The following is a 26,089-nucleotide window of genomic DNA, read 5'->3' on the forward strand; positions in this document are numbered from 1 at the left end:
CTAGAAAGGTAAGGGTTTGGTGAGAATGATGTAACTAGGGCTATTTCAATAGTAAAAAAGAAATATCTGAAAAGGTAGGGTTTGATGAAAATGATGTAATTAAAGCTATTCTAGTTGCTGAAGTTTAATCTAGAAAGGCAGGGGTTTGGTGAGAATAATGTAATTAGAGCTATTTCAATTGTATAAGAGTTCAATGAGAATAGAATGATATAACTAGAGCAGTTGGAGCGTCAAATGAGAGTTTAATGAGAATGATAAGATTAAAGCGGTTAGATTTCAAGTGAGAAGTGAGGTGTTTTGACACGCAAATAAATTTATGATAGGGATGAAAGAGAGGGTGATGTAGCGGTTGGAAGGCTTTTAAGTGTAGTCTATTGTTGAATCACAAGAATACGTTGACAACATTGAACAAGACGCTCAGCTAAACCTGTCATTCTATCAACTTCTAGCCGCTAGCTGTAAGGTGTTCAGTAATTACTCCCTCACCTACAATCTACATGCATTTATATGTCACTGAGATTCAGAATTGCAATTTGGTAGTTGGTACTTTAACTTCAAATAAGGATGTTGATACCACAAAACTGGAGGGACATATGCCCTACAGTACACAACAACAATGAAGCTTATTTAATTTCTGAACCTGACAACTTGCTGTGACCAACCCAAGAAAAAACAGTTGATAGAATGTATGCTATTAAATAGGAGAAGTAAATGCCCAGCACCGGCAGTGTGAGGATTATGTCCAAAGTGGACAAATCCCTTGTGCGCACCGGCAGCGTAGGGATTATACTCAAGTGGGCAGATCCCTTGTGCGCACCGGCATTTGGCCCTGTCTGCTGAGCCAGTGAGTCACCGTAATTTACATTCTCCCAAGTACTCTGTCGAGTCGGGGTGTGGGGGTTCAACATTTTGGGAGAAGAAGAATGTATGCTAATAAATAGGAGAAGTAAATGCTCAGCACCGGCAGTGTGAGGATTATGCCCAAAGTGGACAGATCCCTTGTGCGCATCGGCAGCGTAGGGATTATACTCAAGTGGGCAGATCCCTTGTGCGCACAGGCATTTGGCCCTGTCTGCTGAGCCATTGAGTCACCGTAATTTACATTCTCCCAAATGCTCTGTCGAGTCGGGGTGTGGGAGGTTCTTAGGGTTGGGGATTCAACAATTTGGGAGAAGAAGAATGTATGCTAATAAATAGGAGAAGTAAATGTCATGAATAACAGGAAATAATACACTGCCTGCTAAACACTAACAATGAATCCAAAATCTAATTCTTTCACCAGATTTCTTCAAACATGTCTTGATGCCTTTCCACTTTTTGCCAAGGAATCTGTGGACAGTAAAGGTATCTATTTTATTATTATGCAGTTGCATGCCATGCACAAGAAGAGAGCATGTTTTACATGGAGACCAGAAATACCCTTTTATTGTAATGTATACAAGACATTGTTCTCTTTACAAATCCATCAATCATTTGAAAATAGATAGTAAATTAACAGACATGATGGCACTTGAAGGGGAAAAAATTTATTGTCTATATAATTACAGGTCAAGAAACGGGTGCAAGAAGATACAATTATCACCCCACTGTAATGGTATGAAGAGTATAGTGTTTATTATATATCGCAAAAACTGTATTTTTTTCTGAATTTGAACACCTTGGAATCTTTTCAAGCGATCAGATAAGGTACAGGGAAGATCCAGAGGATATCTGATGAAGATGTGCTACTGAGTTTCTGGAATAGGGGTCAATGCCATTGTCTCCTGTTAGAATGAGAAATTAATTAGCATTAAGAATAGAATGGAATGGTAGAATGAGCTCTCTTGGCTCCTAGCCGAAACAGGGTTTATTTTCGGGGAAAGAAACTGCATTGAAGAAGCAAAAGAGTATACCTGAGAGTATCGCAAATGATTGTGGTGCCCCTTTGTTGTTTTAACCATTGTCTCCCATTTGGGATCATCAGATGGCACCTTAAATGCCTGGTTTCTAGGATTTCCATTTCCAAGATAGGGTCGTAATGAAGAATTCTTTGTGGGCAGTGAAGGCAAAGTGCGGCAAAGCCAGGATTCTGAGGGAGACATGGGCAAAGGTGGGGGTACAGGAAACTTCGAGAGCACTCTCTGTGTATTTTCCAATCTTTCAGTTCTTGATTCTTTCTTTATGGAACTTTCATCAACTTCACTGTCAAGCTTTACATTTGAGCCTTTGTAAAAGAGATCGGCTTTTCCATAAGCCTTCCTCGGTTTCCTTCTAACTTCAGAATTCAATTTATCAGCTGAAAAGAGTGGAATGAGATGAAGAGTTTCTTGAACCACAGGCTTTATTTTAGTTCCTTTTTCCACAGAGTTTAGGTTGCCATCTTCTGAGAAAGGAAAATCTAACGGTTTCTGTCCTATTTTCTCTGTGAGAATCTCACAGTCCTCTTTAATCAACTGAGGTGGTCCCTTTGTCTCTGGAGAACATGGTACCTGAATCAAAGATTCTACCTTGTGCATAGTATCTACATAAAGAGTTTTCTCTACAACAGGATTGCCTGAATCTTCTTGTGTTGCATTACTCTGACCAGTATTATCTGATTTTCCCCGAGTTGAAAGGCTAGCTTTCATGTCATACCTTTGAGGCGGTTCATCATGGTAGGCTGAGATGCCATTTCCTGATAATTCCTTATACGTGGATGATCCGTCAAGTTTGTGATCATTAACCGTACGGGTGGTTTTCATTTTGAATTCATCCTCCAAGTCATTTGTACTTTCGTAAGGCTCAGCTGTTAGGAGTCCAAACACGGACTGTTGCTCACTTCCATCTGATATTGATCGCTGTAAAATTAGAACACAATCATAATCAGCATGAATGGATAAAAACTTAAAAAGATTATCTTAAAATAAGTTCTTGAAGGGGGGAAAGGTAGGGGTGGATCAAAGAAAAGAAAGTTGATACCTCATTCTCAGTTCCACTACAGGAACCAGCAGATGAGGATCGAGTCTGGGTTTTACTGATGGGAGACATGGGTACTTGAGTCCTCATTCCGGGTACTGGATTCATAAGGAAAAATGGACTTTTCAGACAAAAACGAGGCAGTAAACCACAGGCTTTAGGAGGTAAATATACATGTTCATTCTCGTCGTTATCATCATCACTTCCTTCTTTTGCATAATCATGAGATTGGTAATAGTGCTTGGCAAAACTAGGTCCATAACGAAGTTGAGGTCTCCTATCTGCTTTTATTCCCTTCTTTGGCTGTTGTGGTTGCTCGTGAACAACTGGTTGCTTCCTGGGGGCATATTGAGGTACTTCAGAAGTCATGTCTGAAGCCATGGCCTTGGCTGCTGGCAGAAATCGATCAATCATGAAACCCCGAGTTTGTGGATCTGTTGGAAAGGCTCCCAATGGGCTCCTCTCTGGTTCATCCAATCCACTCAAGCCACTAACACTACAATTCAGGAAAAACGATTCAGTTCTTGAGAGCGTATCGAGGGCATCTACATACGTTTCATCTTCATCCGCTGACTCAAATTTCTCTTCATCCTCCACAGTATCACTCGAGCTGCCAAAACTCCCCGGCTTGTTTACCTTCCTGCTCGAAGGCTGGAAATGCTGTGACTCACGAGGAACGTTTTCCATTTCACTCTTCGCAATAGTTGGACTTTGAGGAGCTTTAGTAACGTTCTTCGGGTCAGCTTTCAAAGTTCTACCAGGGGGAAGTCTTGGAACAATAGGAAACCTATTATCAGTTTGTGGACTCGCTTCATCCTTCGGTCTTCCAGGGCTCCGTTCCCAAAGGAATGGCACAACTCCGGGATTACTCACGGGGCCAGACTTCAGTTCCGATTTGTAAAGAGGAGGCCGAGGAACAGTATAGCTCGAGATATCAGTTGTCCTTTTATCATCTTTACTACCTGTGGTCGTCGTTGATGAGATTCGCCTTACTGACAGAAGGGGTTGATTTAGGTTCAGTTGCTTGTCTTCCATTAGAGCGTTTAACGTTATTCCTGTACACATCATCGATCGAATTATGACAGCTCAAATTACAGATCACCTTGCAAGTTGCAAACATGGGAATGAAGCTGTTAAACTGCTACAATGTTCTTTCAAAAATGGTTCAGAATCCATGAAAATTTTATAGCAAAGCTTTCACCTTTCTATGGGACAAAGAATCATGAGTTGAATAAAGCATGTAAAAACTCAAATAGTTTATTCTCAACAGCACAAAAGATACATAGTACTATTTAAACACATAATTACTCATAGACTGGAATTGTTTGCTAATGGATTCAAATGGGGAAGATCCAATTCTTCATCCAGTCAACCAATATGGACTCAAAGTTCACAGAAAAGTCAAAAAGATGGAAACCCCTTTCTAGCAATCTTCATTGCCAAATTCCATTTCTTGACATTAGCAGTTAGTTTCAGAAAAGGACATCTCTCTCTCTCTCTCTCTCTGAACTGGAGAAGTTGAGCTTTAAGCTTTGCAAGCAAAATTTGAACCAAGAAAATCCTCAACACCAACTTCATAAACACCCTTTTCAACCCATTTTTGCTCAACTCAATCTGAGAATTCACAGTAACCCAAAACCCCCCTTCAACACCCCCTCCGATCCCATCCTCTAAAATGGAAAAACAAAACAATATATATATCTAAAAGGGCAAAGGGCTCACTGGAAGGTAGAAATCATTCAACTTGAAAAGCACCAAGCAGCTCAAATAAATCCTCCAAAAGAAAACTGAATCCAAGAAAATCATGGAGGAAGAAGATAGAAATTACCTTTGATGTATGGACAACTTTGAGCCACTGATGAAGGATTTGCATATATCCCTCACTTCACATATGCACACATAACACATTAGCTGTAAAACACTTGAAGAACAAGAAAAATAAAGCCTTTAAAGACAGGGAATGAGCAAGGGGAGAGAGGAGAATATTGCAAAAGAATAAATATATGTATCAGTAAACGCGCTTATTCATTTGGATTTTCTTGATATATAGAGTTAACAAGAGCTTCATTTAGGCAGCTTGTGTATATGGATTATGGAAAACTCCATTCTTTTAGCAATTGTTTATGTTTAATTTACTTTATTTCCTCTTTTATAATTACTACCTCTACCGGCTTCTCCATCATTCATCTATAATTTAAATGGGTCATTATTCCCTTTTTATTTTTTTTTCTTGATTGATGTAACATAACTTTATAGTACCAACGTCATATTAAATAATAAAAACATATAAAAGAAAACACAAGTGGTATATTATATCACAAGAAATAAACACATTCCATAGTCATATGAAGATATGGCTTGATTTTTATAAAATTTTATTAAATGTTTTACAAAATACTGACTTTTTAAAATAGTTGACTAATAATTGCATGTTACTAATTAGTAAAATTTTGATCAACTTTTTTTAATCTTTTATAACCCAATAGTTTATAGCAATTTGTAAGTGATAAAAGTCAAATTTGGATTAATTCCGCAGTAGTGATAATATTAGATGTTGTATGTAAAATAAAATAAAATCTAAAAAAAAAAAAAAAAAAAAACTAGAACATTTCGTACTACAAAATTGTCTAAAGCCACACTCAATGCTTACAGTGTTGCAAAAATCCCGCATAGACACTAGTTGACCGCCTAGCATATCATCATAATTGGTGGTCTAGGCGGTCGACTAGGTCGCCTTGTCGGTCGATTAACTATTTTTCTATTTTTCTAATGGATTATTTCACTCAAAACGATATCATTTCGAGCAAAATAATCCTAAATTGTTCAAACTCTAGATTTTTTATATTAATATTTAATATTTTAGTATTAACTATTAAAATATTAAATAATTTATACTCCGTAATTATTAAGTCTTAAAAGACTAAAAAAATTAAATAATTTTTAAAAAAATATATTACACGGATGCCTAGGCGTCCCCAAGCGTCTAGCAATTTTTCAACCATGGATGCTTAATACTAAGTAAAATTTGTTTATACATAAATTATTATTTAAAAAAAAAAAATCAATCTTACCACCTCTCTACATCACAAAATTATCAATCGTACCCTTAAAAAAATTACTTAATAATTTAAAACATTAAGTCAATTGGTTCATTCAAATCTCCATCCTCACCCAAAATATTCTACCAAAATAATTATTTATTGGTTGAGTTTTGCATGTAGATGGTGGCTTGATGCAAACTTTCTAACCAAATCAGATCAACTAAAAATGATGTATTTTTTAACACAATTAAAAAAAAAAAAAGAAGGAATCTAATACTTTACTTAGACCAGTTATGTGATATTTTGGAAAAAGTGTTTTGGATCATGTGATTACATTAAATTAAAAGGGGAGGGGCCACAAAAGTCGTAGTCATACACATGGATGAATTGCTGGTTCAAATCTTGGGAAAGAGAATTTTTCTTACCAACGTAAGTAGGTCCTCTTCGAGTCATACCCTGAATAATTGGTACATAAAAGGCTATTAAACTATGGTTTCCACACCTCACTATCACTGCATCATTATCTGTAATTATTGAGGGGATTAGGATGACCTTTTTCCTTAAAAGTTGTCTTTTTCCCTCTCCCCTTTGCGACGTGGGACGACTTGTGACTATTTTACTTTGATTTATCAGAAAAACCACCATTGCTATTTATAAAAATGTTCTAAGTGAAATTCATAAAAAAGTAAATTAATCTAAATTGGCAATAACAGATCGGTTCAAATAAAAAAATATAATAAGCAGCTTTCATTGAAAATTAAATTTAAAATTTTATAATTATCAAGTCAATTGTCTAATTGAACACACACTCCGACGGTTGGTTTTGGATGAGTATTTTATTAAATTTAAAATTATTTATAAAAAAAAAAACCATAGTATTTTATAGGCCACTAAAATGGCAAGCTTTAGTATGCATGTTTTCTTCTTCCAAAGTATGCATTCTTCTACCAACCCCCTTTGATACAATTGTTATACATAGACTAGGTTTATATTGCATTGTTAACTTTGGTCCAAATATTATGTATCTACAATTAACACATTTTGTATAATTAACTATTTTTGTATCTGTAAATAAATTGAATGCACATCATGTTGAGCGTCGGCCGGGTTAGCCGAGTTTAGCCTCTGCTCGATTCGAGATATGGCGTTGTGGGTTACTGTGAAGGGATATGGTTAAATGGTTAATGTCCACCTATTTATCACCAATTGTTTTAAGTAGGAGATGACAACCAGATAGTCAAAGAACTTTATGGTTAAGTGATACGAACCCGTATCAAGCCGACACCGCTTTGAGTGGATGCAGACTCCAGAGTTGGAATTAGGCGAGGGGAAAATCAGGGAGAGAGAGAGAGAGAGATTTCACAGAAGGAAGATGATAGCAGAGAAGAAAAAGATAATAATAATTCGCATGTCTTTCCGCCTAGCATGCAGGGTGATTATATACTAAGTTACTCCTATTATGTTTAGGACTATGATTCCTAATTAATATGATATAATAATGTATTAGGACTAAACTAATGTATCCTATTACGAATAAACTTAGTCTAACAAATGTAATCAGCCATCCATGCCGGTTTCCTTCATTTTCTCCTTGGCCTAGTAGCATGGGTTGCTTCTTTTCTTTCTCCCAATTCTTGATTTTCACCTTCTTCTACTGTGGATATACTCGTATCACTCCCCTTCCCTTCGACGACCACCTTGTCCTCAAGGTGGAGATTCGGGTACCATCGTTCCATTTCATTGGCAACTTTCCAAGTGGCGTTTTCTGGATTACTATCTGACCATTGCACCAAGACTTGGCGTTGTATTTTTCCATTTTTTAGAACATTCCGTTCCCCACATAGTGCTAGTGGAGTTGAAATTGGTGATTGGCCCACAATTTCTTCCGGTAATTGGACCTCTATATTTTCTTCAGTTCCTATGTGTTTCTTGAGTTGTGAGACATGGAATACTGAATGAATTCTTGCTTGTGGTGGTAGCTCGAGGCGGTATGCAACTTTCCCTATTTTTTCCAAGATATTGAATGGACCATAATAGCGTCGTGCTAGTTTGTTAGAGCTTCTACGTGCTACTGATATCTGTCTATATGGTTGTAGACGAAGCCAGACCTTATCTCCTACTGAAAATTCCACTTCGCTTCTTTTGGCATTGGCTTTTTGGGCCCTGCGATGCTGAGCTTCCCGAAGATTGTGTTTCAGTGGCCTCATCAATCTGTCACGATCCAACAATAATTCATCTAGTGCTTGCACTGTTGTTGTGTCTTTTGTATACGGTGCTAAGGTGGGTGGTGGTCTTGTATATAGTGTTTGAAATGGAGTCATTTTAATGCTGCTGTGGTAGCTTGTATTGGCGCAAAATTCTGCCCACCCCAAGTATGACGTCCAATTGGTTGGTTTGATGTGAGTAAAAGCCCTTACGTATTGCTCTAAGCCTCGATTCATTACTTCTGTCTGCCCGTCAGTCTGTGGATGGTATGATGTGCTTCTCTTCAGTGTTGTGCCACTTAGTGTGACCTTCAAAGTATGTAACTGTAATTGCTCAGCAATTTTGGGTTGCACAAAGTTATGGGTGATGCCACTATCTATTAAAATCTGTAACTTTCGGCCATTAACTTCTCCCAAAAGTTTAAGCGATCTAGGGTTACCCGGGCTTGCCAATGAGTTTAGACTGGAAATATCTCCTGCGATTATGTCATCTTGCCCATGCACTATGGTTTCTTCTTCTAAGATTGGATCTACTGTGGTTTGCTGTGTCAATTTTGATAATTTTCCTTGGGAATCCTCAAAACGAGACTCGCCGAACCGCTTTGTGATATTCTATAAAAATTCCTTCCATGTAGTTAACATTCCATTCCTTTTCATCCATTGATACCACCCAGAAGCATTCCCTTCCATTGTGAATCCAGATATTCGCAATCGCTGTGTGTCGGGTGTATCATAAAAATCAAAATATTCTTGAGTTCTAAATATCCAACCATGAGGGTCTGAGCCATCAAAGCGAGGTAACTCAAGTTTCATATGAAATCGTTGGGTCCGTTGGCCATTCTCCGGTTGCAAAGATGATTGTAGATGATTATCAGGCGGAGGCCCTAAAATTCCATGTTTTTGAGGTTGCACTGCTGCATTTTTATTTGTTGTTACCATCGTTTCCAACCGTGACACGGAGGTAATGAGTTGTTGAATGAGTTGGTGATTTGTAACAGTTTGTCTATCAAAATTTTCTTGCAATTCAGCAATTGCCTGCTCCCAAGGACGAGTTGTTGATGTAGATTGGTTGTCTGACATAATGGAGTAAGATTACAGTTTTGAGTGTGTAAAAGAACAAGAAAGATGAGTTCGATGCAATGAAAGCACCAATTGATACGAACCCGTATCAAGCCGGCACCGCTTTGAGTGGATGCAGACTCCAGAGTTGGAATTAGGCGAGGGGAAAATCAGGGAGAGAGAGAGAGAGAGAGAGAGATTTCACAGAAGGAAGATGATAGCAGAGAAGAAAAAGATAATAATAATTCGCATGTCTTTCCGCCTAGCATGCAGGGTGATTATATACTAAGTTACTCCTATTATGTTTAGGACTATGATTCCTAATTAATATGATATAATAATGTATTAGGACTAAACTAATGTATCCTATTACGAATAAACTTAGTCTAACAAATGTAATCAGCCATCCATGCCGGTTTCCTTCGTTTTCTCCTTGGCCTAGTAGCATGGGTTGCTTCTTTTCTTTCTCCCAATTCTTGATTTTCACCTTCTTCTACTGTGGATATACTCGTATCATTAAGCATGCCTTGACTTACAACAGTCACAAGATGTGTGACCCTCTGGGAAGTAAGCATAATGCAATGCTAAGATCCATCAATTGGTATCAGAGCCAAGGTCACAGGTTCGAATCGATTGCTCCGCGAAAGCCGAGTCCAGTCCCGGATAGGATGTGGGCATAGGTCGGGCCAATTTCAGTCTCAGGATAGAGAATAGTGGGAGCGGGTGCTAAGGACTGAGTCATGCATGTTGCGTACTGGGCTTAATTGGTGTTCAAAGGTTGCGGCAGTGCTCGATTCGAGAAGTGGCGTTGTAGCTTACCATGAAGGGATGTGGTTACACAGTTAATGTATACTTTATCACCAATTGATTTTAAGTAGAATATGACAACTAAATGGCCAAAGAAGTGAAGAACTCTGTAGTTAAGCGTGCAGCGCAGTACATAATATGCTAATGACACATAACATGTCATGTATCTTTAGTTAACATATTTCGTACCTATTGTTAATAGTTTATGTGTATGGAATTACCATGCGATGTTCATTCACTTTGTTTACAAGTACATACACGATTAACTGCAAGTGCAAAATGTGTTAACTGAAGATACAAAATTTAAAGGTTATTTTTAGAACAGGGTTCACAATGCAAGGTGGTCAATGGTATAATTTGCCACTTTGATAATACTATTGACTACGAGAGGGCAAATTATGGTTCACAATGCAAACGCTGACCATGGTAAAAAAGAAAAGATATTCAAATTATGAACATTTAGTTAACAGATTATGTATATGCAAATACACTAAAGGTATATGATTTATTAATTGAATGTATATAATATATTAATTGCAGGTACATAATTAATATGTTAATTGTGATATGTACATAATTTATTAATTGTAAATATATAATAATATATTAATTGCAATGGTACCCGGGTTGAACTTCCATTTGGAAGGTTGTGAGTTCGAGCCTCAGTGGAGGCGTTATTAGCTCTTTGTGTTTCAGTAGGTTGAGAAAATATATGAATAGATACTACATTTTAATAGAGCTAGTAGCATTCAAAAAAAAAATATTAATTGCAGGTATATAATAAGTTAATTGTAATATATACATTACTTATTAAATGTATGTACATATAATAGTATAGAATGCTAGCTGCACCTTGGTGGCTTGGTGAGTTGGTGGATGGTATAACAATTGCTATGAGAGTCTAATTGATTAAAGAACTTGGGTTTTATGATCTTGATCTCTTTGGGCGCGGCTTTGCCACAGTGCCACGCTAGCCATACTTTCTCAACCTAGTGACTGAGGCTCGAACTCATAATCTTCCAAATGAAAGTTCAACTCGGGTACCATTAGACCACATAGTCCGGTAATGTGCTCAAGACTTTAAACTCACAATCATTGATGTCAACCATTGGTTAGGGAGCTATTTGCACCACCCTTTAGTTAAAAGTAGGTATAAAGTATTTTTAAATTGTAAAAAGGTAAAAAATTTCAATAATTATATAAATAGTGTAAAGAGCCAAATAAATTATCAAATTGTTATTTGCACCACCTTGATCAAATTTCATTAAAACATTAGTTAATTAAAACATTAAAAAAGAAAAATAAAAAACAAAAAAAAAAAAAGTCGAGAACGCCTTCTCCGGTGAGAAGGCGACCCACTGGGCTGCCTTCTCATCTCCTGTTTTTTTTTTTTTATTTAATTAGTAGTTTGATTATTATTAAATAAATAATAAATATTAATGTTTGACTACATTTAATGAGGTGGTGCAAATAGCACTTTTGTATATGTAGCACCTATAAAACTACTACACCTATTAAATAGATAGTGTAAATGACAAATAGGGTGGTGCAAATAGAATTTTGCTTGTGAATTACTTACATATATAGTAATTTTCGTGTATATTAAATATTCATTTTTACCGTTTCTAAAAAAAAATACATTCATTTTTATTTTTTGTGTGTGCGCACTATTTGTTCATTTTGAATATATTATCTAAAAATAAATTTATAAAACATTAAAAATAAACCTTTAACATACTATAAATAAACATTTATTAGTAATTCATCCTATGGTGTATGTAGATTATTATTTATAATATAATTTACCTAAAATGCCAATCTCCAACCAGAAGGCCCAAGATAGACAGATATAAGTAATATAACTTGTACGCTTACTACGGCAAATTATGTTGGAGCCCTGTGACCTTGTAAGATAGACACGGTTTTAAAATTATCTATAATTATGAATATATAGTTTAAAAATTATAAACATATAGTTCTGTAATTATGAACATAGAGTTATGAATATAATTATAAACATATAGTCCTGTAATTATGAATATAGAGATTCAATAATTGTGAATATAATGTTCAAAAATTATAAATATATAGCTTTATAATTATGAACATAGAGTTTTGTAATTGTGAATATAGAGTTCACTAATTATGAATATGAAGTTCAAAAAGTATGAATATATTATTTTATAATTATGAATATATAACCGTGTGCACCTTGTAAGGTAGACACGGTTCCATAGCATAACGATTGCGCTTACTACATGCCAGCCTGAAGTCGGCCCATAAATCTTGGGTCCATTCAGATAATTGGCCCAGTCTATTTACACTTTGTAATTAAAATAAAAATAAAAATTAGAAGAAAAAATAAAAGAAAAGAAAAGAAAAGAAAAGAAGAGAGACAGCAAAGAAAGAAAGTGGGTTCAAATTTAAACTTTAGGCAACGACTTTAAAAAGAGTTCACGCGGAGGAAGGTGTGGATGTTGGTGAGCCACCCTCCTTTGCCAGCTGGCTGTCGGAGGTAGCAGGCAGGCAAACTCCCCCAGACCCTTCCGCACGTGACTCACACCCCCCCACCCCTACCCCTACCCCCAATTCTTCACAAGTCTCGTCAATTCCCACTTTAATACGCGGTATATACGGAGTAATGTTACATGTATTTTATAAATTTTGTTGACATTTCACCAAAATAAATAAATTTTGTTGACATAAAGTGATGTTATTAAGTTCGTATATTGCATGTTTGAGATTAATTTAGTCATGAATAGATCCAGAAATTCTCTCCCATTTGGGTGAAAGGTAATAATTAATGAGATGTTTTGAAAAAAAAAATGAAACAGTTAGAGATCGAATCATAAATATTAATGATTAGAGATGAAAAATCACAACACATAAAAGCGAGATAAAAAATATTCAAAACAAAATATGAAACATAATTAATTAGATAAAATGATTCAAATGAAAAATATATTATAAATCTTTAATATTTAAAATGCCAAAAAAACAAAATTTTAAAAATACATGCTATGGGGGATTTAAACTCTTAGCATTTAAGACGAAAGTCATATACCTCACCATCTTAGCTAGCTCATTATTTATTTAAATTTACGTATATTTAGTATTTATAGATGTTTACTATGCATATACATAAGAGTCCTATACATAGTTGTCCTCACTGTGCATCCGCACTTGAATTTAGTCGAATTTTAATTAAGTTTCATTCAATTAACACTCTCCCACATAAGATAAATCTTTGAAAGTCAATGTCATTTGACCACTAGAGTCTCGAGCAATAATAATATTTTTTATGTAATAATATTTATTACAAAATCAAGCTTGAAGAATTCTTAATTTATATAAATAATAATATTTTTTAATTGACGAAACTATTTCACCATTGTATTCATTATTCTTTGATCTCTATACGTTTTTTCTAACTCTAACTATCGTCGACCAACTAAATTATATTGCTCCAGCAAGATGTACTCTGCACTTAAACAAATGTACTTCTTTATGTTCAAACATTTAATTAGTGCACTTTGTGAGAAAAATAGACCAAAGAAATTATTTGTATTATTACTATTGTTATTTTATCATATACACAACTAAATAATATTACATATTAATTTTAACTATTTTTCTCGTGATAAAAACTTACATTACGCTTGGCAAATATGAGATATATTTTATATTTATCACACAATTTGTATGAAATTTTCATAAATATCTTGTGTTACAATACTCACATAAAAAATCGTATAATAGGTCAAATTATTTGTAAAATATTATTTTAATTAAAATTTTTATTAAAATCGGACCATTTCTTACATGATAAGTACTAAAGTCTGTAAAATTTATTTTCTTTTGAGTATGCCCCTTATAAGGTTTGAATTCATAACCCCTTTTGGAGAGTCACTTCATGCCAGTATACAAAGTATATATGAATATATGATAAGTAATTTTATATATTTATCTAAAAATACTTTATTATTAAAAAAAAAAAAGAAAAAGAAAAGAAGAGAAATATAAGTATACCTTAATTAATAGCAGCAAGGAGACCCGAAAATAAGTATACTCGAATCGAATCCCCGCCTGTATTTTCTCTTCTTGCCTCGTTTACATCTCTTTCTCTTTCTGCAATCTCTAGAGACTAGAGAGTCTATTTCGAATCCTTTTCAGTGGCCAGTCAGCTGCAGTTGTGGATTGAGACATGAAGTTCAATCTCCCGGAACCGTGAGATTCAAATGCTACCAGTGAACTGCTTTCAGATTCATTTCCAAAGATCTGCAGCTGGTATTGTCTTTCGATCACGCTTATCTAGTTACATACATATCATATGTGTGAATATATTTGTACGTTTATAGTCATGCTTCTGCGTATATTCAGTTCCGTGAATTTTAAGTTTGCCGGTTATTGATTTTGGAGTTGGAAAGCTCAAATGTAAATGGAATTGGATTGTGTTGTCCGTGGTAGTATGTAGTGAGTGTTTGGATTTCGGAATGGATGGAGCTCGATTGATGCCGAATTCTACTGAATTCAGCAGTTGAAGTGGTTGTACATTCACATTCCAGTACGCATCGGAACCGTGATGTAGCGATTGAATTGTTGGTTTTTGAGCTGTTAGGGGAATTCGAAGATCCGGAATGTTGATCCTGACGGTTTAACATTTGGAAATTTTGGATTGGGAAGCTGTAGGGCGCAGGACTTGAGGAATTGTTGGATTTATTTGTATGTAGTTAACTTCGATTTTTTTCCCTTTTGCTTAGGAAATGAGTAGTTAGTTATACCACATTGGGTGAATGGTGTATTTTATTTACTCGCAAATATTAATGTGTCTGTGATAAGCTCTTCTCACAAACATAAATGAGAACGGTTGTGTGCACCTTGAGATGGGTTCTCATAGTTTGTTTATCTTTTAGTCGAAGCAGAAGCTTATTCTGCAAGGAAGACACTAAAAATGGTTAACATCTTGGGAATCACTTGGCCTTCTCTTGACTAGTCAAGGAATAAGAACTAGGTAACTCAACATCAGAGGATAATGGAAATTCAATCTAAAAACTGTTGCGCAGACTGGACTGCTCTCCTCCCCATCTCTGTGTGTTTGCTTCTTTCTTTGATCACAATGTTGATATATTTTTCATCATCTTAATAAGGACAATGGGCTGTAAATATTTGTATTCAAAAGTCTATTAATGTTGATTTTTTTTTTTTTAAATAATTGATTTTGGCATTTCACTCCTGTTTATAGTCTAATGTATATGGGTTCATTTTGAATAAATAAATCACTATTCTCCAGTAAGCTTTTTATAAGGTATTTTACTTTTCCTAGGGAAAACTTCAGCAGATTTAATTATACTCTTTTTTTTTTTTTTTTTTGAGGGATACATCAGATGTTTGCAGTGGGTTTTGAACCCAAGCCTCTAACTTAGACTTTGTTACCAGTTACCACCAAGCTAAGTCCTAAACCCCATTTATTTAATAATTGATGGTTTAACACTTGAAATGAGGTCAACTTAATCTACTTTCCAAAATTAGCAACAAGTAACAGTTCAGCTCTTAAAATTCTTAAAATTGAGCCATGGAATATTTTTTAATCTATTTTCTCTGGAGAACTTTCTTTATATTATGTGTTGCAGTGGCTAAGGACGTTACATAGTTCTGCAGTGCCTGGACTTTATGACCACTACTACAGATTACATCCTTGGGCTCTTAGAGTGTACATTTTAAGTTAAATTGTTGGACATTTTCTACTATTTGTTTTTAGCCTGAGAAGCAACTCCATGTGTAGTTTCTGAATTCTGAATAATTCCTTATCCCCCACCTGTTTGTATCCTCTATGACCTTTAAGTGTGTTTTTCACAACCATTTGTTAAATTGACCTTCTGTTCTTTATTTTTATTATTTTTAAAGGTTGACATCAAGAATTAGATATTAATCGGAGTTTCTATGAATTTCTTGACTTTGCAGGTCATATGGCCTTCAGTTTGTGGGGGTTGGTGGAAATAAAAGTTTCCAAATCATGTTTTTTCTTGGATTAACTTTGCAATTTACTAGCTCTTTTATGGGGTGAAAGTTGAAATGAAATGTTATTGCAACTCAATTACCTCTGGAAATGGAAGAGACACGAGATGAAACAGGGCGTGCAGAACAGAGACATCATACTTCCGAATGTTGGCCTTCCAATTTTGTTGAAAAGTTTGGATCTGTTTCCTTGGATCCCAAAGAAGAAACACTGAGGAATAAAGAATTAACTGAGAATGAAGTAGATAATAGTCCATTGTCTCAGACAGCGTCCCAGATCCTCTGGAGAACTGGAACACTTTCTGAGCCAATTCCAAATGGTTTCTACTCAGTTGTTCCTGTGAGCTCAAAACTTTTTATTTTGTCTTTATTTATTTTATTTATTTTTAATTATGTCCTTATTGCTTTTTAATTTTTTAATTTGTTTTCCACGAAAATGCTTAACCATATACATTTCTGACTTGTGGTTTATGGATTGGTAATTATTTTAAAATGCCTGCAGGAGAGAAGGCTCAAAGAGCTTTTTGAAGATATTCCTACATTTGATCAACTTCATGCATTGGAGCTTGAGGGTTTGAGAGCAGATATTGTACTTGTTGATGCTGAGAAAGATAAGAAGCTTTCTATGCTAAAGCAACTGATTGTTGCACTAGTGAAAGGCTTAAACTCCAATCCTGCAGCAATGATAAAGAAGATTGCTGGATTGGTAAGTACTTATTATATTGATTAACTCACTACCTTTCTTAGGGAAAAAAAAATCCATTTTCTAATGCCATTTCAGATGTTCACTTGGCAAAATTTTATATGGTGTTTGGGCAGTGAGAACAGGTAAGAAGTGAAGGGGTATACACTAGTTTTCACATGTTATTATTGAGTAAACGAGGAAAAATAGAAGTGCAAGGGTTAGTAAACATTGAACAGTGAAGAAGACCTTTTCTCTTCCTCCTACAGACGTACTAAACAACACAGTTCTTTCATATGATACACTAGTTTTTCATCTTGGTGAATTTACACATTTTTTGGGTATTGACATCTCATCTCCTTCAAAGTAATATGTATGATCTCAATCTCCAATACTTCTATTTTGAAAGGTTCATCATAGATTGATTTAAGAGCCTTGGTGAGGCCTATGGAAACAGGCTATAGATTAGATCAGCACTTAAATGGACCTTGATGCAGGACTACCAAATTGATCAATGTGTTAATTATTACTTTCCTACTATTTGATTGATATTTAAGCTTCTACTATGGACATTCAAAATCTATCATTTACCTCTGACTTTCTATTTAGGTTTCTGATGTTTATAAACGACCCAATTCTGAACTCAGCCCCGCAAAAGTTGCACTTGAGGAAACCTCTCATGTTTCCGACAACCGAGGTATCCAGATGCTAGGACAAATAAAGCATGGCTCATGCCGTCCTCGAGCAATATTATTCAAGGTTCTTGCAGATACTGTAGGCCTTGAAAGTAGGCTAGTTGTGGTAAGTTTTCTCTGTCTTTCGTCCTACCCATTTATAAATCTGAGATGAGAGAATTGCACTTGGCCTGCTATCTTCCTTTTAAGATTTCTTCTTTTTCATCTCTTATTGTTACATTTCTCTTTTATTTTTCACTTTCCAAAAACAGGGTTTGCCTACAGGAGGAGCTTCTGAGTGCACAGACTCATATAAGCATATGTCAGTACTAGTTGTGTTGAATTCGATGGAACTACTTGTTGATCTAATGCGGTTTCCTGGCCAATTGATCCCCCAATCTGCCAAGGCTATATTTATGACCCACATATCTGCTGCTGGTGAGAGTGACTCTGCAGAAAATGATTCCTGTGATTCACCACTGGAGCCTAACAGCCCTCTCTATGGGGTTTCAGAGAGAGGAGATCTTGAGAGGTTGATGAAAAGAACATCCCTTATTATTTCTAATATTTGTCATTCTCTTTCATTTTGTTTATGAGGTGCCATTTTATATTTCTTTAGGAGTCCATGTTTTTCCTCTCCAAATGGTAGGTAGCTTTATGCCTTGTTTTTATGCAATATCAATTTGTGTTGTCTTCCTTTTACAGTATTGAGAAAGATGATGCTGTCCAGTACCAGCGAAGACTAGAAGCATCTTCAAATGCAGCTGGGCCTTCATTGAGGAACATGATGTTTCGGTCTTCCACTTCTATTGACAGAAATTTGAGGTACCATGTTGAAATTTGAAGGTTTATAATATTTTTTCCCCATAAGACTTGGCAGAGTGAATTCTTATTAGACCTATTTCTTTTTACCAGTTCATCGCATAGTGAACCGAATATTGCTACAACATTTTGGAGGAGGGGTCGGAGCAAGGTTATCACTGAACCAAGAACTGCAAGTTCTAGGTTTGTTTTTATTCCAAGAAGTCTTACTAAAAAGATGTTTGTTACTCTGTCTTCTAATGACTTCTTCAACTTGGAGCCGTTGTATTGCCTGCTTTTGTTTTGTGATTATGGCTATGAAACTTGTATGATTACGGATTATAACTTCACTTAACATAACTGACAGAAAACTTGGCAAGATCAAAATATAAGTTTATGTTAATTGGGGGTTAGTGATAAACATTCATATGTTGGGGCACCACAACGAATGTTGACAATTGTATCTTAATATTCCTTTTTTATTTAAGAGAAGAGATTCATTCATTGTGTGCCAAGGGTGGCTAAAAGGAGTGGAGTATTCTGTCCCTTCAAGACATTGTTAAGTCCCAGATAGGATAAAACAAGTTGATCTGAATTCTGGTTTACAAAAGGACAATGCCTTTATCAGTTCATCACGACTTGTGAATTTAAGTTAGATTTGTTCAGTGCCTAAAATTCATGCAAAATGTATATATTTCTTGTAGTTTGTAGCTGTAACATTTTTTAATTTTAATTTTAATTTCTTTTTTTATAGTCCTGAACATCCTTCCTTTCGAGCACGTGGCCGATCCATGCTTAGTGGTGATCATAAAACCTTCAGAGGTTATACAGATGATGTTGCTACATCAAGGTATCTCTGCTTTTAGTTTGTTAGTTCACTTTTCCTTATTGTAGATCCTTCAAGGTGCGTATTTGTAAGTCAGCAAGTTTCCCTTCCTTCTCTTCTCCCTAATTTTGTTATAGGGGTAGCACCACCTTACTACAGAGGACTTGAGTTACATTCATTGATACAATGCTAATACTATCATCACTCTGCACTACGTATGACTTTAGTTACATTCAGTGATACTAGGTTTGGTTGTAACATTGGTTATCATAGATTGAAGCAAAAACTGTGGTCAACTGACCCCAAAAATATTGGCGTTGGACTTTTGTGGTGACCTGTGGGAGAAAACAGAAAAGTATTGACTTGATGCTTTTCTGTCAATGAGAACATCTCCACTGTATCTCAATGGCCTTTCCAGGCTCTAGCAAAGAAGATAAAATTTCTGAGTGCACATTGGTTCCAGGAAGGTTATAGTGAAGTCCTGTCTCATCAGTCAAAGACCACTTTGTTCATACATTTTCTTGAAATTTTAGATACATGCTTTGTCTCATGTTCCAATAATGAACAATTCAAAGTGGACCGTCTTCTTTTTGTCATCCATTTGCCAAACTATTTTAATTAACTTTTTCAAGAACTGTTATTATAACTTTTGCTTGCTGAGTTTCATTTTTGTTTCTGATTTACAGATCAGAAGGTGCACCCATGTCAGAGATACGTAGATTGAGAAGAAGAAGCATTAGTATAACTCCTGAAATTGGTGATGATATCGTAAGGTTGTCATTGCTATTCACATATTGTAACTATCATTTATATTGTCATTCTTGTCTTAGATATAATTAATAACATTAATGAGTTTTACAATGCCATCGTATTCCACATGTCACTTCATAATTCTTTGTAGTCTTTCTGAACACTACAAATAAATGTGTCAAGGTTTAAAGTTGGACATAAGTTTCCTGTCACTACAAAAGCTTTTAGCTTATTGGGAAAATGTGATAGAGAGTAAATTAAGGGAATAAAGGCAACAGAAGTAGATACTTGCAGCATGAGTGCATGACTATGATAAAAGAATCAAGGATTGCTGGAAAAATAACAAATCACAAACAAGAGAGGGAGATGATGATCCAAATAAATTTAAGTTTATATGAGAACTTTTATGTTGCCTGGAGCACTAAAGAATTTCATTAGTATCTCTTTCATGTTATGTATTTGGTAGAAACTGTTTCTGTAATTATGACTTGAATTTTCTCATACTATGGATTTTGTTCAAAACATAGCGCAGTGAACTTTTAACATTCACATTTATTCTCAATTTACTTCATATCTATGCCATAAATCACATTAGGGCTGTTCGAGCAATGAACGAAACACTGAAGCAGAGTCGTCTCTTGAGTGAACAAGGAGAAAATAGGCCATTTCCTTGCGCTTCAAATGACACAGATAATGCTTCCAATCTTCAGAAAGATGTAGGCCTTTTTTTTGTTCTTCTCTCATCTTGCACTGTACACATGACCATCCTACTACAATAGATTTTCATGTCGCTCACAATCTATTGTACCTTGTAGGCATCTGATTTCCACTCTGATGACCATGATGACATGTCTGGTAAACGGGCAAACTTGTTTGCTTATTCAAGGGAGCACATGAGTTCCCAGAAGGCAATGTCATTACCCTCCTCTCCTCATGAATTCAGGAGTCAGACTCCTCAATCAAGTCTGGCTTTAGATCACAGGGCAAGTGAAGAGATGGTCTCAACTTGGAACAGGGTTCTTGAATCACCAATGTTCCAGAATAAGCCTCTGCTACCTTTTGAAGAATGGAATATAGACTTCTCAGAATTGACTGTTGGCATTCGTGTTGGGATTGGTAAGCATTGCTCTTCTTCTTACTGTTCCTGACTTTAAAACCCCACTTTCTCTTCACCAAAGTAATAATAATAATAATTCATGATATGAGAGATTATTAATAGAATTCGGTATACTCTTTTCCTTACTGAAGAGGTATTCAGTAATCAACACAAGTACTTTTCTTCCCAACACAGGTTTTTCTGAGAACGTATATAGTAAGTGCTTTCTATGAGACCATGACAGCAAATCTTATAGGTCTAGATGCTTGACATGTGGTCCAAGTGCAGCACAAAAGTAGAGAAGAAAATGTGAATTGAAATGGCCTTCCGTGTTCTCAAATATTAAGTTCTGCATAAAATAACAGTCTCTGCTAAAACTGTTGTGCTGACTGCTGAGAAACCTAAACTTGAAAATACAAGCTACCTTATCAATTTTATGTATTTATATATTTATTTTTGTCTTGAATACTTGTAAATTCTGCATATTAGAGCATTGAAAATACACATTCATTGGTGGATGTGAATGGAAGCCATTACCAATTGTTTCCATCCCTTCAGGAATAACAAGGAATGAATATGGGCCTTTTTTTACGCTCCACTAGAACTTTGAATTTATCTCCATTCTTGAGGATAAGGAGAAACAAGAAAATAATGTAGTAAACTAGTACTTTCAGTTTTAGAACACAGTGCTATTGCTCCATTTTCCTGGCCAGTGTTCTTGTTTGTCACATCCATTGCTCACTGTTTTGTTCTTCAATTTTGTAATTCTCCATCTCTAGGATTCTTTGGGGAAGTTTTTCGTGGTATTTGGAATGGGACTGAAGTTGCAATCAAGGTGTTTTTGGAGCAAGATCTTACTGCTGAAAACATGGAGGATTTTTGCAATGAAATTTCCATCCTTAGGTATCATATTTTTCTTTAAACTAAGATTTATTTGTTTCAGATACACACTAAACTAACTTGTGATTTTTCTAATGGCTCTTCTGTGCTCTCTAGCCGTCTACGGCACCCAAATGGTATGCTTCTCCTTCTGGTACTCTTTTTTTCTTGTGACTAATGATATTCAAACATTGTTGCAAGCACTACTCAAATCTTAATGCTTTGTTGATGCCCTTTGCCATGCAGTGATATTATTTCTTGGTGCATGCACAAAGCCTCCACATCTGTCAATGGTTACTGAATACATGGAGATGGGATCGCTATATTATTTGATCCATTTAAGCGGTCAGAAGAAGAGGCTCAGCTGGCGGAAAAGACTTAGGATGCTGCGTGACATATGCAGGTTGGCTTTTCTTCATAATGTTGAGGACCATTATAGAAGTCCCCTTCTCAAAAGCAATTATGAAAGTCACAATTGTGGCAACTCACACATCTTTATGAATGCTTTGTAGTATAAAACTGGGCTACATTCTTTACTAAAGAGAATATATTGATGATTAATAACTGACTATTGTTTTCTCTGTGCAACCAAGGGGGCTGATGTGCATACATCGGATGAAGATAGTTCACCGAGATCTAAAAAGTGCAAACTGTCTTGTGAATAAACATTGGACAGTGAAAATTTGTGATTTTGGGCTCTCAAGAATAGTGACAGATGCACCAATGGAAGACTCTACATCTGCAGGAACTCCAGAGTGGATGGCTCCAGAACTTATTCGTAGTGAACCTTTCTCAGAGAAATGTGACATCTTTAGCCTCGGGGTTGTAATGTGGGAGCTGTGTACTCTAAGTAGACCATGGGAAGGTGTACATCCTGAAAGGGTAAGCCTACCATCTGTTGTTGGTTGCCACTTACATTAAAGCTTCCAATTTGTAAATACATGCTGCATTCCTTCCTATACAAGTAATTCGAGGCAGTAAATAGCAGAGCATTTTGTGTTTCATATCTCAGGTGGTGTATGCTGTTGCTAACGAGGGATCGAGGTTGGAGATACCAGATGGACCCCTGGGCAGACTAATTGCAGGTAAGCCCCACCAAGTTCCTCCCAACATAGAATTCAGCGCCCTTCAGAGTGGTTTAACAATCTCTTAATATGTGATTGCAGATTGTTGGGCAGAGCCTCAGGAACGGCCCAGTTGTGAGGAAATTTTGACACGCCTGGTAGATTGTGAATACTCACTCTGCTGATGCAAAATCTGTTCTTTTGTATAGATACACATGGTAGAGGTATTACAATGTGTCGGCTCAAGTTGTAACTTTTTGAGTGATTTTCAGCTCTATAAGTGTAGTGTTTGCCTTCAGCTTGACCATTAAAACATCAAAACCGTTTTGGGGCAATCAGAAAGCATCCTTGTTTGTTCAATTAGCTAAGCAAAATTACAAAAATGTGGAATCAAAAAGTATTTACTTTGTCATGCAACGACAGCTCTCATTTGTACATTCGCAGTAAGCAAGAACATTTCAAAAATTTTAAATGGATTTTGTTCCCCAAACTGGTGTGAACTACAGATTCTCACCCCCTGCATCAATCTGAAATCTGGCGCCTGTTTAGTTCTGCTTCAAAGCGACTTAAAGAATCAGCTCTCATCTCAGTGCTCATATCATTCTCAGGTGCTGGGTAATAATCTTCTCTCAGTTGCATATCTCTTAGGTTTGGGATAGTGAGAAAGAACTTCATGAAGTGTTCATGCGCTGTTCCATGAATGAAAAGCTTCCTAAGCGTTAAGCATTGTTGTAGCAAACCGGGTGCTGGTAGGGATAAACTCCTTTGGTTGACATCCCTGTCCTGTGGTGGCCAGTAATCAAGTTCGGTTAGACTCAAATTCCCAATTCCAAGCAGATAAAACCTTTCCCAGAGGCTCAAATCCATCTGCCCTGACGGCGCAGTGTGTGCATAGCCTATAATGTCTCCACAATCGAAATGCATCTTCGAAAGCTTAGGATAGCGCAAAAGAGTTCTCAACCCGAATGCTCTATCTGGAAGTTTAGACAATACCCTGCAATCGCCTTCCACCTTAATCCGTATCTCCTCCAAGTTTGGACAATTCTCGAGACCAGCACCAGTAAGCGGAGTGAGAAGCTCACCCACACCAATCCAAAGCGAGAGATAACGCAGCTTGTTCCAGGTCTGACCACCACCAAAACTAGTGCCATAGTCGTTGCCTTCACCATTGGCTTCATCGTACAGAGTATTCAAATCATAAGAATACTTTGGCCTTTTCTTCTTGTTGCAGCACATTACTGAATCATCATCACCATCATCCATACTAGTATCAGATTGGTTCGATACTCCAGCTCCATTTACCGTGTTGAGATCAAAATTGAACTCAACTCCATTAGAACTCCCCATATCCTCCACGCTATCCCACACGCAATCAATGTGAAGCCTTTGGATCGTATCTTTTATTGGCTCCAAGGCTTTCAACGACGAGACTGCACCAAGGTTTTTGCAGCAAGAGATCTTGACATCAACCAAAGTCTTCCTAAGCAAACTAGCTAGAGTTCTCATTCCCTTCATTGTAATCTTCCTACAACCTTGAATCTCAAACTTCCCCAGCCTGGAACACCCTCTCCCAATAGCTATCAATCCCATATCATTCAAGTCTCCCGGATTCCTAATTGATAAAGATCTCAGCCCTTGACAAAGAGCAACTCCATCTAACTTCCAATCTCTAGGCGTGGAAACGCCATGGAATTGCCCTAACTTTAGGAATTTTAATCTAGGACATCTTGAATTGAGAATTTCAAATGCAGGACCACTATCTCTAACACTATTACAAACATCCAAACCAAGTTCTTCTAGTAATGGAAGACCAGAAAATACCTCAATCAAAGTGGCAACCGTAATCCTTGCTTCCTCCGCTGTGAAACCCTCGTCCCCCGGATCACCTCTCGTACTGGATAGAGCAGAAGTATCGGCTAAATGAAGCACGGAGAGATTGGGGCATTTGGTGGCTATTGTAACCAGGGCTTCATCCCCGACATAACCAATGTACCTAGGATCGAACATACAAGCAGCGCGGAATTCTCTCAAATTGGGGCAGGATTTTGCAATTGCGGTGATTTCTTCGGACTTGAAGCCTTCGGAGAATGAAGGATTTAGGAGATTTAGGGCGGTGAGTTTTGAGGAAACTTGGGGGTGAGATTCAAGCGCAGGAGGAATATCATCGGTCCAGCAGTAAAACGCAGACAAGTCTAATGACACGATGTTCGAACATTCGCTAAAGAAGGATCCGAGTTCCTCGCCGGCGGCTAACTGCGGCCGTTGGTGCCACCGGACCAGCGTGATTTTCATCAGCTGCGGCCACTGCGCAGCCAGGAGCTGGAGGGTGGAGGGGTTGCGAGCGTAGAGCTTGAGCGAAGTGACGGACGGAAAGGCATGGCGGAGGAGGTGCGCGATTAGGGCCGGGTCAGTGGCGATGGCGGCGTCGGAGTTCGCGTGGGAGAGGAGAGGGTGGCCCCAAGGAGAGAGCAACGACAGATCGAGGTGCGTCACGGATCTGAAGCAGGTCGGAAGCATGATGAGGTCCCTCACGTTGCCGCGGAGCGTGAGGCAGGTCCTGGTGGCGCGTTCGAGAACCAGCCATTTCCGGCAGACGAGCGCGGCGGAGTTGCGGGTGCGGTCGTGGGAGATGGCGGCGATAACGTTCGAGAGGATCACGTCCGGCAAGTCATGTATGTTTGTGGGGGCGTGAAGCCGAACAGTAGAAGCTGGAGAAGTCGCCATGACTAATGAGCGAGCGAGCTAGCTAGAGCTAAGCGGATTGATAAGGATGACTGATATTGTTTCTCTCTCTACACAACTCCAGATGTGTATATATATAAATCGACGTATCGTGTTTGGGGCAAGAATTTCAATTGTGTTCTAGAAATTTTCATTTTTGTAGATTTAAATATTTAATGGGTGGGGCCTGGAGTTGGGGGTAAATTTGGAGTTATTGCACTATTATTACTGTAGGGGCTGGCTACAGACACCATCAAACAGCACGTGAGAGCAGGAGCATACAAACTCTATTTCCTATTGGTGCCAATCGGGCAACTACGTAACTTGTTGTTTTTTTGCATGACATTGATTTTATGTATATATATATTGATGTGGTAAATACACCAGGGTATACGAGTAAGTAATAGTAATGGGATATGGATCATATAATTGTACGGATTAATCCTGTGGTTGGTTTAGGTGATGCACTCGGGAAACTTGAATAGTAAGGTCGGAGGGTTCAGAGTAAATAGTAGTTAGGTGCAAGTATTCATAGT

The 26,089-nt window shown here is 37.0% G+C and overlaps 3 protein-coding genes across 5 annotated transcripts; 1 reads left to right on the top strand and 2 right to left on the bottom strand.

Annotated features, from left to right (window-relative positions):
• Positions 1–1,396: 1,396 nt before the first annotated feature.
• LOC109187930 lies at positions 1,397–5,045 on the bottom strand. Of its 2 annotated transcripts, XM_019338344.1 has the most exons (5): positions 4,763–5,045; positions 2,938–3,989; positions 2,469–2,816; positions 1,893–2,432; positions 1,397–1,763 (listed from the first exon to the last, which is right to left on the bottom strand). In XM_019338344.1, exons 2-5 carry the CDS (start codon positions 3,967–3,969, stop codon positions 1,725–1,727), a joined length of 1,959 nt encoding a protein of 652 aa, XP_019193889.1. In that variant the 5' UTR covers positions 3,970–3,989; positions 4,763–5,045; the 3' UTR covers positions 1,397–1,724. The 2 variants fall into 2 exon arrangements, with proteins under 2 accessions (XP_019193889.1, XP_019193888.1); XM_019338343.1 differs by having other exon boundaries at positions 1,893–2,816; positions 4,763–5,044.
• A 9,050-nt stretch (positions 5,046–14,095) lies between these two features.
• LOC109187928 (serine/threonine-protein kinase EDR1-like) lies at positions 14,096–23,192 on the top strand. 2 transcript variants are annotated; one of them, XM_019338339.1, is made up of 17 exons: positions 14,096–14,332; positions 16,007–16,400; positions 16,563–16,766; positions 17,352–17,543; positions 17,689–17,948; positions 18,122–18,241; positions 18,332–18,421; positions 18,972–19,067; positions 19,730–19,816; positions 20,389–20,509; positions 20,609–20,909; positions 21,669–21,792; positions 21,886–21,905; positions 22,015–22,171; positions 22,362–22,650; positions 22,781–22,853; positions 22,935–23,192. In XM_019338339.1, exons 2-17 carry the CDS (start codon positions 16,152–16,154, stop codon positions 23,015–23,017), a joined length of 2,466 nt encoding a protein of 821 aa, XP_019193884.1. In that variant the 5' UTR covers positions 14,096–14,332; positions 16,007–16,151; the 3' UTR covers positions 23,018–23,192. The 2 variants fall into 2 exon arrangements, with proteins under 2 accessions (XP_019193884.1, XP_019193886.1); XM_019338341.1 differs by lacking the exon at positions 14,096–14,332 and adding an exon at positions 14,426–14,767.
• LOC109187929 (F-box/LRR-repeat MAX2 homolog A) lies at positions 23,157–25,647 on the bottom strand. The gene has a single exon (XM_019338342.1). The coding sequence runs from the start codon at positions 25,554–25,556 to the stop codon at positions 23,355–23,357; it is 2,202 nt and encodes a 733-aa protein (XP_019193887.1). The 5' UTR covers positions 25,557–25,647; the 3' UTR covers positions 23,157–23,354.
• Between the last annotated feature and the right edge of the window lie 442 nt (positions 25,648–26,089).

This window comes from Ipomoea nil, unplaced genomic scaffold (genome assembly GCF_001879475.1).
Source record: "Ipomoea nil cultivar Tokyo-kokei standard unplaced genomic scaffold, Asagao_1.1 scaffold1421, whole genome shotgun sequence".
Classification (NCBI taxonomy): domain Eukaryota; kingdom Viridiplantae; phylum Streptophyta; class Magnoliopsida; order Solanales; family Convolvulaceae; genus Ipomoea; species Ipomoea nil.